General features: G+C 43.3%; 1 protein-coding gene across 1 annotated transcript in view; it reads right to left on the minus strand.

Moving 5' to 3' along the window:
• Positions 1 to 13,708, minus strand: part of AGK (acylglycerol kinase) — a 188,742-nt gene that overhangs the window by 57,045 nt on the left and 117,989 nt on the right. The window contains exon 11 of the mRNA XM_069227974.1: positions 7,079 to 7,226. Coding sequence (XP_069084075.1) covers positions 7,079 to 7,226 — 148 coding nt within the window. The remainder of the gene's footprint in view (positions 1 to 7,078; positions 7,227 to 13,708) is intronic.

Below are 13,708 nucleotides of genomic sequence, written 5' to 3' on the forward strand. Positions count from 1 at the left end.
TTCTAGTTCTGTGAAATTATCCTCTGTAGGTTCCCTGAAACTCCCCTCTCTGGTATTGTGCCTGGTAAGAGGGTTTGGATTGTGAGGTAGATGGCTCAGATGTTTGGGGTCTAAAGCCTCCCCTATATTGAGGTTTTTGAAATGAGCCTCTGTATTGAGTTGAGTAAAGCGTCCCCATAGCTTTGACAGTGTCTGCGTCCTTTTTCATTTTCTCAATGGCTGTATCAACCTGTGTGACAAACAGATGGTGTTCGTTAAAAGGCATGTTAAGAACAGCCTGCTGGATTTCAGGTTTAAAGCCGGACGACCTAAGCCATGCGTGCCGTCTAATGGTGACAGCTGTATTAATAGTTCTTGTGGCTGTGTTTGCGGAGTATAACGCTGACCTGATCTGATTATTGGTAATTGCCTGTCCCTCCTCTACTATTTGCTGGGATCTTTTCTGTTGATCTTTGGGGAGATGCTGGATAATGTCTTTCATCTCGTCCCAGTGGGCCCTGTCGTATCTGGCCATTAGAGCTTGGGAATTGGCTATACGCCATTAATTAGCTGCTTGTGATGCTACCCTCTTACCAGCAGCATCAGATTTTTTACTTTCTTTATCTGGTGGCGGTGCATCCCCAGACGACTGGGAGTTAGCCCTCTTCCTTGCTGCGCTGACCACTACAGAATCTGGGGATAGCTGCTGGGTAATAAAAGCTTGGTCTGAAGGAGGCGGCTTATATTTCTTTTCTACCCTAGGAGTGATTGCTCTTGCTTTAACTGGTTCCTGAAAGATTGGATGTGCATGTTTTAACATGCCAGGAAGCATGGGTAGACTCTGGTAGGTGGCGTGAGTTGAGGACAACATATTAAATAAAAAATCATCCTCAAGGGGTTCTGTGTGCATGGCTAAATTACGATTATGACGCTGCCCTAGCTAGAACCTGCGTGTATGAGGTGCTATCCTTTGGGGGTGATGGCTTTGACGGATAGCACTCTGGACTATTGTCAGAAATGGGATCACCATAAAGGTCCCATGGGTCTCATCCTGGTGCGACTATGCAGAATGTACTGGATACTGTGCAGTGGGGGTAATAGGTGGAGAGACGGTTAATTGAGGAGAATGAGGAGGAGGTGAGAACTGAGGAGGCAAAGGTTTTGGCACTTTAGCCGGTGGCTGGTCAGTGTCCAAATGTCCTTGGAAGGCCAGCTTCCTCTTTGTTTTTAGTACAGGTGCAGTAAGGATTTTGCCAGTGTCTTTATGAATTTGGATTCTGGCCTGTTTTTCGTCAAATTCCTCCATTTGCATACGTACTTCCGCAAATCTATGGCTTTCTTTCAACTGCTTGGAAAGTCCATGCTCCTCTGTATGTGTGTGTCTTTTAGGCTCCGAAGCCGGTTTCCTCGGGATTGAAAGGCCTGGAGTAGTTGTTGGCCTCTGCTCCGAGAGGGATTTTTGGGGCTTCGACTCGATGGGTCGGTGCTTGAGGATTTCGGAGCCTGTGATTCGGCTCGAATCCGAAGGCTTCTGTGGTGTGGCCTTTCTCGGTGGCGAAGATGTTGCTTTGGTCACCGGTAGTTTTTTTTACGGGTAGAGCCATGGCCTTCTGGCAGTGGCATCCCGAGGCCTTGTGTTTGGGCTTGGACTGGGTTGGGGCAAGCATACTCACGTGCTGGCCCGCTGTTATTGATCTGTCATTGTCGGACTCGTGCTCTGAGTCGGACCCCCGAACGGAGACTGCGGTGTGGATCATCTCCTCCTCTTCTGCGTCGAGGCGTTCCGTGCTTTTCAACGCCATTTCTAACCTTCGCGCGGTTAGGTCTCAGAGTCTTTTTCGAGTGGAAGGATCTGCACGTCTTGCAAGTATCCTCTCGGTGGTCTGGAGATAGACACAGGTTACAGACTAGATGTTGGTCCGTGTAAAGGAACTTGCCGTGGCACTGAGGGCAGAATCTAAACGGGGTCCGGTCCATGAGGCTTCGACAAGACTTTTGGTCGGGCCGACCAGGCCCGAGTTGGGCACGGTTGCCCCGAAGGGCAAGTAGAGATCTGTATCCACCAGTACCGAAGTGTCGATGATACGCAATCAAAAACAATACTGACGAATTTAGAGAGTTTATAGTACTTTTCCGACTCAAACAACCGGAGTTAAAAGAAACACGTCCAAACCCGATGGCGGAAAGAAAACAATCTAAGATGGAGTCGATGCCCATGCGCAATGGAGCCGAAAAGGAGGAGTCACTTGGTCCCGTGACTCGAAAATACTTCTTTGAAGAAAAACAACTTGTAACACTACGAGCCCAACACTAGATAGCAGGACCTGTGCATAGCATGTGTATCTGCAGCTACATATGCCATCGAACATCTGTACACACACACATACACCCACACTTTTTAGGGTACCTCAACCACTTCTCCCACTGACACTGACCACTTATCCCACTGCTTGTTGCCTGCATGGACAATGTCCAATGCTGGATTTCTGGGAACAAAGCCAGTGAACTTGCCTTCCTTAACAAAGGGTTACCACACGACAAAGAAAATTTTGAAAACATAGGGCCTGATTTAGGTCTTGGCGGACGCGTTACTCCGTCATGAACGTGACGGATATCCCGTCTGCCTAACTATAAATCCCATAGGATATAATGGGATTTATATCTCGGAGGATAGGTTATCCGTCACCGTTGTGACAGAGTAACTCATCCGTCAGAATCTAAATATATGTGTATATAGTGTTTATTGGGTTGTTAAACTAAGAATAGTAGCTTCTAGTGTAATTAAATGTTTACAAAACATTCTAGGTGGGCGAGCCACTGAAGGTTTGAGCCTGAAGCCAGGTTCTGGCTTAGCTCAAGGTCCTTTTGGAACCTCGTGCCCATACTGAGGCAAGTTTTCATGTGGCTTCTGCCTGCCTCCCCTCCCTGTACCCTGGATGTTGTGTTATAACCAGAGTGGTTGACTTTGGACAGGGGAATCCGATTCAAGTCTCAGAGTAAACGTAACCTTTTCTGATTCTGGGCAAATCACCTAATTTCCACATGCCTATAATCAATGAATGGTGACCTTGTGTAATGTAACTGGTGCACATGTAAATTGCTCCAATACTTTCTGGTCATGTTCATGCTAAATAAAAAGTGCAGAAGAGTGCACAAAGAGGTAAAGAGAAAGCCTTAACATAAGGAAAGTCAAATAGATACCCATTTACTGCCTGTACAAAGTGAGACCAGAAAACCTGGATAAATCGTGGCTTCCCCAATTAAATTGTGTGATCTTAGGCAAATATTTTATTTTAGCAAACATCTTTTTTTCTTCAATACTGCATAAAAAAGCACTTTCAAGTATGTGAGCTCAGAATATAAGTTGTACAAAAACCTATGTTTGATTTTGTAGGCTATAATATTGCTCTATAATAACCTGGGCCACATACAGGGTTCACATAAAAATAGCTTTGCCTCCTAGTTCACTCATTGTTTATATTTAAATAAAGTACTTCTCAATATAGTGCTATAATCTGACGTATTAATGTCAAAGCTTCCACATGTTGTGTATCTGCAGCGACATATGCCATCGAACATAAATGTTCTGAGTTTTGTAGAGGTTTTATCATATTTAGGTGATATTTGGTGTAAACTTTCCCTGTTAAAATATTTTCATGGCTCGGCTCTTGCACGGGCTCTCCCCTTTAATTTGTTAGCTCGCCCACTTGTACAAAAGTTTGAGATTTAATTACACATCCCATATTATAATAAAAAGAGAACTGTAGAAATGGAAATCTCACTGTAGTATGCAATGAAGTTGAAAGGAATCAGCAGATTTTGGCAGGCCTCTCTGTGCATACAGTGAGGAATCTTGCAGCCACCTTTTCCAAAATGTCATACTTTAAGTTGTATTGCTTACAGATTAGAACACAAAGAAAGTAATTTTTGGAAAAGGAGGCTGCACGCTTCAGCGCAAACCATTTCCACAAAGTTTTTTGTTTTGTGTTTTTTTTTTTTACACTGATTATTCCATTAAACCCCAACGTTTTGTATAGGTGGGTGAGCAAACAAATTAAACGGGGAGCGCCACTGCAGGAGGCCTGAAAATATTTAAAAGCAATCATCTGCATGGGTGAATGGGGTGATGTCCATCATATTTGGCAGTATTTGTCTTTGTGTTCTGAACTGCAATAAAAGTTAAAGGCTGCCAAATCCGATGGAGATCACCCCATCCTCAGATGCAAATGATTGCATTTCAGGTTTAGTTAGCCTCCTTTGTTTTCATTTCTCACTTGCCAGATTTCTCCACTTAGACCCTAAAGGTCTCTCCTTTGAAATGAGCAATCCAGTGTGCCCCCTGCGCGGAGATCGATTGATGTGTGCGCGGCCATCCAGGCGTGCACCTTAGAGGGAACATTGGTAGTGGCCCACACCTTATTCATAGGAAAAAGCATGTGAAAATCCAAGGGACACTCTGGACGAGCCGAATGAGTAACTCACAGGAGTCCAGGGTAGAGCTGGAGAACATCAGGGATATGATCTCGACTCTTACTGTAGTAACCAAGGAGCTGGTGAAGCTAATGGTGGGGGGACTGGGGCTGCGAGACTCCGCTCCGTCAGACAGCAAGTCTCGAGAAATTTGGATAAGAAGGTGGCTGTCCTAGAGTTGGCAGTAGGTGGAGTACTAAAGAGTAGATGTGCAGCAGTTAAATATGTAGACAATATGCAAATGACAAACGCTTTTCCAGCTAATTCAGTCATTATACATTTCCACCATTACAGAAAGGTGTTCTTTTCATCCTATAATAACAAGGCAACATCAGTTTCAAGTTTTACAACTTTAATATAAATAACTGAATTATTCAACAACAAAGCTCAATAAACTTCTTAAGTTTCATTAAGACAATTGTTTTTGTGCAAATACTGAATACCTATTAAGCCGGAAGCCTTGACTGCAAGAATGCTCTTTTAATATCTTTACATCCATGGGAACAGTCACTCATATAGTCCTTACTCCTTATGAAAATGACATTTTCAATGTGGCTACTTAAGTGGGTTTTATAAATTGCATGTAAGCAAGATCAATTTCCCTACTGAAGAACCATTGTGCCCTGATTGCACGCATAGGCAAAACAGATTTAGGCACCCTCTGATTGTAAGTGCAACAAAGCCATACATCTCACACATAAAATCCACCCCATGCCACTTACAACACGTTTCACAGTGCTGCCACCAAGTCATAATGTAACTTGAGAAACAATGCCTAATTGTAGGATACACTCCAGCGGTAGTAAAATGCTGCACATTTTTATACCACAAGAGCAGAACCCAAACGTGCAGGGTGGAGGATAAGAAAACCAACTAGAAAATGTAAGTATCTATACCGGTCTTCCTGTTCATACTTCACCACTTCCTTAACCATGGTTAGAGTGTGATTTTATTGAGGGGAGACAAGTCGTCAAAGTGTAGAAACAAACTAGCCATAGGTAGAACCTGAAGAATGGTGGCATTCAAAAGAAGCTAGCAGTGTCGGGCCATGGCCTAAGTCAGTTTGTTGGTGGCTATCAACAAAGTCCACCACCAGACCACCCATCAACAATTATCTGCTTTGATTATTAGAAATGTCAGCCCTAGTCTGATATCTAGTCAATTCTGTGAAGTTCCGCAAGGCACACTTAGTGAAGGCATAACCTGTTGGGTTCAGTATCCACTGACTATCATACACAGTTTTTAACAGACTCTGCAGAGCTGAAGCTTAGCTCTTATTTGAACTCAAGCACATCATCATCATCTTGCACTGTGTGCCTCCAACAGATCGAACATTGGAAGGTTAAACCACCTTTTATGAAGCAATCTGAAAAAAACAAAGATTAGCATCTTCTGATGCAGATCCAGGTACATGGAAATATAACATGCTGAAGAAAAACAACAGGACGTTAGCTCAGGTTAGGTACCATAGTGAAGAACATTGTGGTTATTCTTGATATTTCACTGTGTAGCACTATGCATATTAACAAATTGGCAAAACAGAAACCTTTTGGTTCCATCCTGTCATCCATAACACTGCTAGTAGGTTCATGGGTAAATGGTCCACTTTATTCTAAAAAAACACTAATACATTTAAAACAGACAAGCAGCAAACGTACTTGCAATTGTGACACAGTGAAATGGGAAGGGGGTCTTGTAGCTTCAGCCCTAAGAAGCATTTGAAGGTTGCCAAGAGAGCAGAGTTTACAGTCACGCACATTGATCACCATACCACTCACAAACAGGCCCATCACTTCTAGCAAACAGATTGCATATCTATATTCCAACAGGAATGCAGAGGTTTGCAGAAGCTGGACTATTGGGATAAATCTCTGTTCTGGGTTCAAGCAACCCAGTTCTGGAATATGCAGTCTGCCCACCTGACCCCAGGTTGCAGAGGAAACCCAACTGCTCGCATTTAAGTAATTAATAGAATGTAATACAGTGTCATCTATCTTTTGATTTCATCGTAATCTTCAATAGCACCATGTAATGAATCAAAGATGGATGCCACTGTCTAGAAATAACTATTGGAATAACTTTTGGAATAACTTTTGGAATAACTTTTGGAATAACTTTTGGAATAACTATTGGAATAACTATTGGAATAATTATTAGAATAACCATTAGAATAACTGTTGGTAGTGGATAATGTTCTAACAATGGTCTTTGCCGATCAGTCTTGGAGATAAATGGGATTGGATTTCGCATTTGAAGGGAATTTTTGGTGGCAGCCTACAGCCACAGAAGGCAACTGAGCAAATAACTATCATGGCACTTTTGCTGATGGGTCAGTTTACTGATGCCACAAACAGCAAAAATTGCCAAACACATCCTTTTTGGGTAATACGGATGAAGATAAACACCATGAGAACTGAGTGTAAATGTTACTTCGCCCATCATCTTTTCCATGTATGCTTCCCAAATTGTAGAAGTTGAGAACTGGCTAGACTGCTATTTTCAATGCTTTTTAAATCATGATTGGTTTACTTCCACAGCTTTATGCTATGCAAATTTTGTAAATCACACAAATGGTGACAGATGGGAGGAGGAAATGAAAATGTGGGTACTACTATAGGGGTTTGCTTACCTTCTTTGGGAGGGTTCCAGTAGAGAGAAAGTCGTCGACAAATTCTTCGATATAAGGAAGGCCGTTGAGGTGTCACCTCTGGCTCCTCTGGGAGCCGTTCTGTGGGACCCAAGTACTTCACTGATGCAGGGTGCTTCTGAGTCCATTCCTACGCAGATAAGAGAAGTTCATGAAATGTTATCAAAAACAAACAGGCACAACGTAATTTACAGACATCACTAATGACAAGCAGACAGGGGATCCCCTTCCTTCTTCACAGTACCTTTTGATACAGCATGCCCCTAGACTAGCTTATCGAATTGTGGGGTTAAGGGAACTGCTGTGCAGTGGTTTCCCTTTTGGCTTAACCAAGAGGTCTCCATCATTTTAAGTAATCATACTTTGTTTTCTGTATAACTAACATTCACCTCTAGTCAGCTCACTCCCAAATCCCCTGCAACATGCATAAGATTTAATATACAAAGCATTTTGAGAGCTGCAATTTGGGATATGATATGTTTGCAGGTTTCAACCAAAACCTCCATTGATTATGGGAATGGCTGAAACGTGATGTATTATCTTGAAAGCATCCACAGTTAGATGCAACTGGAATGGTTGTTTTCCAACTACTTTAAGACAAAGCTACTCAATCTTTGTCTACACACGCTATCATTTGACTGTCTGGCTTCCATGTGCTCAACATCAGCACTCTCTCTCAAAATGCCCTTATCATTTACTCATCCTATGACCACTCCTGCCTTTTCTAATTTTACTTTAACAGACCACCTTGTCTTGGCACTGGTGATCTCCAGAATACGTGAAAGTATTTTCACCAGCCTCTCTAATAAAAACCACCAGGGCCATCACTAATCTCATCCTTGGACTAGAATGCACTGACGACATCTTCCACATCTCGTTGACGTTTCACTGGCTGGCAAGTGCCTCAGGTGTGATACCCAAAACTGTCTTTCTTGTCACCCAGAAAGATACTAATGGTCTTGAAGGAGACTATTTGATTTGCAGAGGTCCTCGTTAAGGAGGTTGCTTCATTTTCCCTCTGCTTAAAATTATAATTTTCTCAATTTCTAGAAACTACTCAAAGCTCATAATTTTTACAGGACTTTAGTTTGCCCCACTTCTTAAACTAAGACTGTATTACTTTTATATAGCGCTAGAATGTCATTGTTGCTTCCTTTAAATGCCTTCAGCTATAAACCCTCTAAAGTTCCTTGAAGCAATGCCCGAGTTGCCGCATTAGTAGAGAAAAAGAACAGTAAAACACATTATTTAATATCTAGCATTTACCTAAGTACATTGATTGGTTAATGGGAAGCCCGGACTTAGAGAAGCCCGAAGCATATTTGGAAAGAAATAAACAAAGTATCAATGGTGGGTGTGGTTTTAGATGTTCGTTGGATTATTCTACCATACAACACTCCTCAAGCTGGATGGAACTTTGCATCTAGAGGTACAGGGACAGTACCTTACTTCCCTCCTTGCCCTACCCATTCCGAACATACTCAGAGAATAGATATTCACTAGCCTCTATCTAAGAAAGCTTGTTTGCGGGCACTGGGAGTTTTTTTCATTCCTGTCCAACTCAAGTATTTTCTCTTGGATTGCTCTAAATCCCTCCAGTGTACAACTACCTGCTGGAGAAGCCATCTGCATGTGTCTACTTGAGTGATTATTTTCTGTCCAAGACCCACCCAATCTGGTTTTGCTATTTTACATTTACATTAACAAGCTTCCAAAAATGCTGAAAAGGGTCAGTGTGACTAAAGTTTCAGATAGCTGTAGTGGGCAACAGGTACCAAAATGAGGCTTCCATGTAAAAATAATTGACAGCTGTCCCCACTCCCATGTGAATCACAGCCTCAGCACAGTTATACATCTTCCCTTGGGGAAAGACAGCATCAAGAATCTGCATAGCTGATTGTGAGGTCTGGTATGGAGTAATCCATAATGTCCCACTTTGTTAAAACTAGGGAATTGTTCAGGTCATGCACAATAAAGTTAAGACTGGCGTTCACATCTCACTCAGCAACATCCAGGATTCAACAATAAACAGATGAATTTCTGAGTTATCTTTGTCCCTATGGGTAATTATTTTAACAGCCAGACCTAGCTGTTTATTAAAATTTTATACCAGCTTAGAAACCATAGCATGCATGGATACATTTATTGCAATTAAGTCGTAGTTTTTCATACATCTGCTGCTTATCCTGCATGGCTTTGTGCATTTCCTGTCTGGCTTTGCAAATTAGTTGTTCATTTAATTAGATCAACACTAAATTGTTTGCTTAAAAGGACAGAGGTCTGAAATTTGTCTTGCATCTCAGGCATTCTCATCACACTAACCCATCTTGGAAGTTACGAAAATGGATGCAATAGTACAGGCTAGATGCCCCTGATAGATTCAAGAAGACCATGCTAGAAACAATGCTGTCTTTGGTAGTCTTATCTCAGTGACTCCTAAGATCCATTTAGAGCCATATGGTGTAGATCCATACTTGCCAAGTTAGGCAGTAGGCTACAGCTTCTACGGCAGACCTACCAATCAGAATGATTCATGCGACTGTTTTTTTCCAGGCTGCTCTGCAGCAGCAATTCATCTTCACGTAGCCTGCACGGAATCAAGAAAAATATAAACAAATGGGGCTCAACCTGCTCCTACTTGCGCTTGACAGACAAGAGTTGCTTCCACTCCAGGGTGTGATGAATGCTCAGAGGGCATATTGGGGCTGGGTGAAAACAAAGTTGGTTGTTCCAATGGCTTGTGCTGTTCAGGCTGAGCCTGCACTACTGGACTCAGGGAGAAAGGGACGCGGGCATGAGGTCTTGCCCATCTTGAGAAAGGGGAGAACTTCAGCATATCTGAGAATGCCTAATAAGAGGAGCTTTCTGTGACTTTGCTCTGCTGATCACTACCTCAAATCCAAGGGTAGCCTTTGCGCCGTACTTTCCTGGGTCAGAGATATCTGGCTCACAATCCACTGCAAGTCTGAAAGTAGCAGCGTCATGCATTTTTACACTGGCGAGACCTCAAAGACAAGTTCAATCCAGCCAGTCTATCCTCTGCAGCAAAAAATAAGTATACCTATGGATAATCAAGCCTCCAGGTAGTGGGCCACCAGGAGCATCCCGAAGCAAAGTTGAGATGTTTACAATAATGAACTGCTCACTGCTGCACAGTTATGTCTTGGCTCAAGTCACCCTTTTTCTTTACAGCTGAGATGAACTCACAACTTGATGATCACTGTAGCCTGAACCCAGAACCGAGCAGTGCTTCAGAAGACCATCTGCTGGCCTGCCACAATAATGTTATATGCTATGTGTCAGGCTGGCCTCAGTGGCAGCAACAACCTGACACAGAGCCCAGAATCTCAAGTTTTCTAGGTGCATGTATGAGGTGATTACCCAATTTAGGTCTTTTAATGTGCATTCTTGGATTTGTAGTCCTGCTTATTCAATCACAAATTCAAGACTGCAAGTTCCAGACTGCAAAGCAAAAATCTATACTAGATCAGCAACTCAAGCAGTGACATAGGAAACTTGAGAGATCTGTGGATCTTAAAGCGGATGCACCGGAAATCTTTGAGATGGGCTGCCTGATTAACAGACCTCTGAGAAGGAAGAACGTACCAGCATTCCTCTGAAAGCCCTAAAAGACAGGTCTCTCAGAAGCTAGTGAATGTACTGAGATACATATTCTATGCTGTTTGTTGGTGAAGATGAGTTAGTGAGGCCAAGGCTGGCCAAAGTGCTCAACTGTTACTTATTTATGTCATGTAATGTAATGTAACTCATATCTTATCATTGCCTAGTGCCATTTGTCAATTCTGATCTTAGTCCAATGTCATGTAATGTGTCTGTTGCTCGAATGTGAATTTACATTAAAAAACAAAAGACATCTGGCAAAACAGGAGCAGTTTGTTTAATTAAACATTATGGCAGGGAAAGCAGTTACAGAACCGGGGTCTGAGGACTTTCTCTCAATGTACATCAGTTTGGATTGGTGTTTTATACATTTCTCAGAGTACCATAAAGTAATTAAAAACATCCCTTTCTTGGTTAAGAATGCGCACAGTTGTAATGGAGTCATAAATAAAGATCTGATAACAAATGTAGGTGGGCCTCAACCTTGCGTGGACACAATGTGGGCCAGCGAGTAGGTGTCAAGATGTCCGGCCTAAGGGACGCATGGTCGCTGCGTGTGCTGTGTTCTCATTGGCTAAGTGTTCCTAACTACCTGGGGCATCTAACTTTATGGTGTTTTGGGAATGCATGTCACCGACTGGCCATGTGTATTTTATTGCTGCCTATCTCCTGGGACTCTTGTGGTGTTGCTGCCTCACTGTGGGATTTGATCTAGATTTCGTGTTTGTCTGCCAGCTACGTGTTGCCCCACCTGTGACCTGTCAGTCAGTAACATCAGGCATAGGTCTCAGAGCATCAACACTGATTACTCCAATATTAACATTTCTTCATCAGACTTTAAGTGACATGATGTAATTTCTGGTCAGGTCATGATAATGCTAATCACTTGTTTAAAAGCCTAATAAATAATGCACCTGTCTTTGGTCACAGAATGTAGATCAGCATTCTCACGAAGCAAGTAAATGTAAAAGTGTGCGTATTTATGTATTGCTTAAAAGATAATGTGACAGGTATTGTCTATGGAATAGAATCAAACAATGATGTCAACTTGGAACTGTGGATCCGAACGTGGGCATTTTGCTTTAATACCTATTCCAGGTATGACACATGGGTAACTACTCCACAAGAGAGTCTAATTGTCATTTAGTTACCAGCCTACTTACAAAATTACAAACCAGAGATTACACAGTACCAGCAGTACTGAGGTCCTTTACCACTTGTTCCCTCTGGCCCTTCTTACTACTGCTAGGCCAAGTAAATTCCCTTTCCATACTTGATTGCAAGGGTAATGAGCGTGTGCAGTCATATGTTTCTCAAAGAAATGTGGGGGGTACACAAGCTATGAACTCAACAGTCATTAACTTCAAGTGCTTGTCTTTTAGGAAAAGAGAGTACTTTTCAACTAAGCAACAATACTAAACACTACGTCAACTGAGGACACAAGCCAGTAATCCTTGTGGCACGTTTCCCTTATGGGGCTACTTTTACTGAGCCTTCTTGTGCTAAACCCTTCCGGGTGACTCCTTGATGACTGCTTCGGCCCAGTAGTTATGGCAAAAGCATGAATCAGGTATGTTTAGTCTTGAATGTCCTCCACAAGTCAAATACAAACCCAGTTCACGTTGTTTTAAGTATTTAAAGTCTCTCACCCCTGGTGGTGAAGTGGGTAAAGGGATAGCTGGTAGTGTTACCTCGGAGCGTGTAGGTGTAGGAAGCTGGCTCTCTGTAGGCTATATCAAAATGGGATATATCGTACAAAGAGTCCAGGGGTTCCCTTACCAGTAGACAGGGCTTGCACTAGCAATCACAGGTGCTCTTTTAGGGGGTAGTGTGGTCGAGCAGCCTTAGGTTTATGAGAGAGGAGTGTTAGACATCTGCAAATACAAACACAGTCAATAAATGATACACACTACTAAATAAGGAGATCCACAGCAATTTACAAAAATAGCAAGTATATTTATATTTAGGCACCAGAATCAATGCAATCAGGTAAATATGTTATGCAAGAAAAATACTTTAAGGTTTCAAAAGTCGACACTGCATTTTTCAGAAGCAGAATGTTAACCTACAGAGGAAAAACAAGTACTGCCTACATTTATAGTACAGCAACTAATGGGACCAATCTCCAGGCCTTAAGGTAGGCATGGGGCAAAGTCCAGGCCACACCAATAGGTCACTTCGGGCCGCATTTGGGCCAGCCGGGTGCAGAGGTGCAGTACAGTGTTGGGTGCCCAATATTAGTCTATGGGAATTGGTTAGGTGACAAAGAGGCTGCAGGCTTGGACTGGGAGGCCAGTCCAGCTGAACCAACAAGTGGGCTCAGCTCTCATGATGCTCAGGGATGCGGGGACACCTTAGGTCTTCTTCTCCACAGGCCAGGGGTGAAGGGTGCAGAGGTGCCTTGAAGCGTCTGTTTTTCTCCACCGGAAGCACTTGTGGTTGAGGGGGCCTGCAGGCAGAAGCAGCAGGCGGTATCGGGGAGTCCACCGTGGGCAAGGCTAAGGTGGACTTTGTCTCTGGAGGACCAGGGGACCACGCTGGCACCGCTGGTCAACTACAGCTCAGGCTAGGCAGCACGGGTGCAGTGGGGCTTTCGGGTGTCGGGTCCTGAGCGGTTCAGAGTTCTCCCACTTCCCTTGGGGTCCCTGCAAGATCCAGGGAAGCAGCTTCACAGGAGTTCCTGGGTCTTTGTTGAAGGCAGGAAGTCCTCTCAGGCCTGGAGGCATGACAGCTTTTAGGACGAGACAACTTTGGCACAATTGAGCAGGAGCGCGGACGGGCCGGCAAGGCTGGGTCCATGTCAGGTGCTTCTTCCTGAGTCTGTTTTTGTGGCTCTTTAGTATCCTTCTTCTTCACAGGTCAGCAGCATTCTGATTTCCTGGTGCCAGGAGCTCCCTTAAATACTGAATTTAGAAACACGTAGGGGAGTGTAAGGTAGTAGCCAATGGGCTACTTACCCATGGGGTCGCTACACTCCATATATGACCACTT

The sequence above is a fragment of the Pleurodeles waltl genome, chromosome 4_1 (genome assembly GCF_031143425.1).
Source record: "Pleurodeles waltl isolate 20211129_DDA chromosome 4_1, aPleWal1.hap1.20221129, whole genome shotgun sequence".
Taxonomy (NCBI): Eukaryota; Metazoa; Chordata; class Amphibia; order Caudata; family Salamandridae; genus Pleurodeles; species Pleurodeles waltl.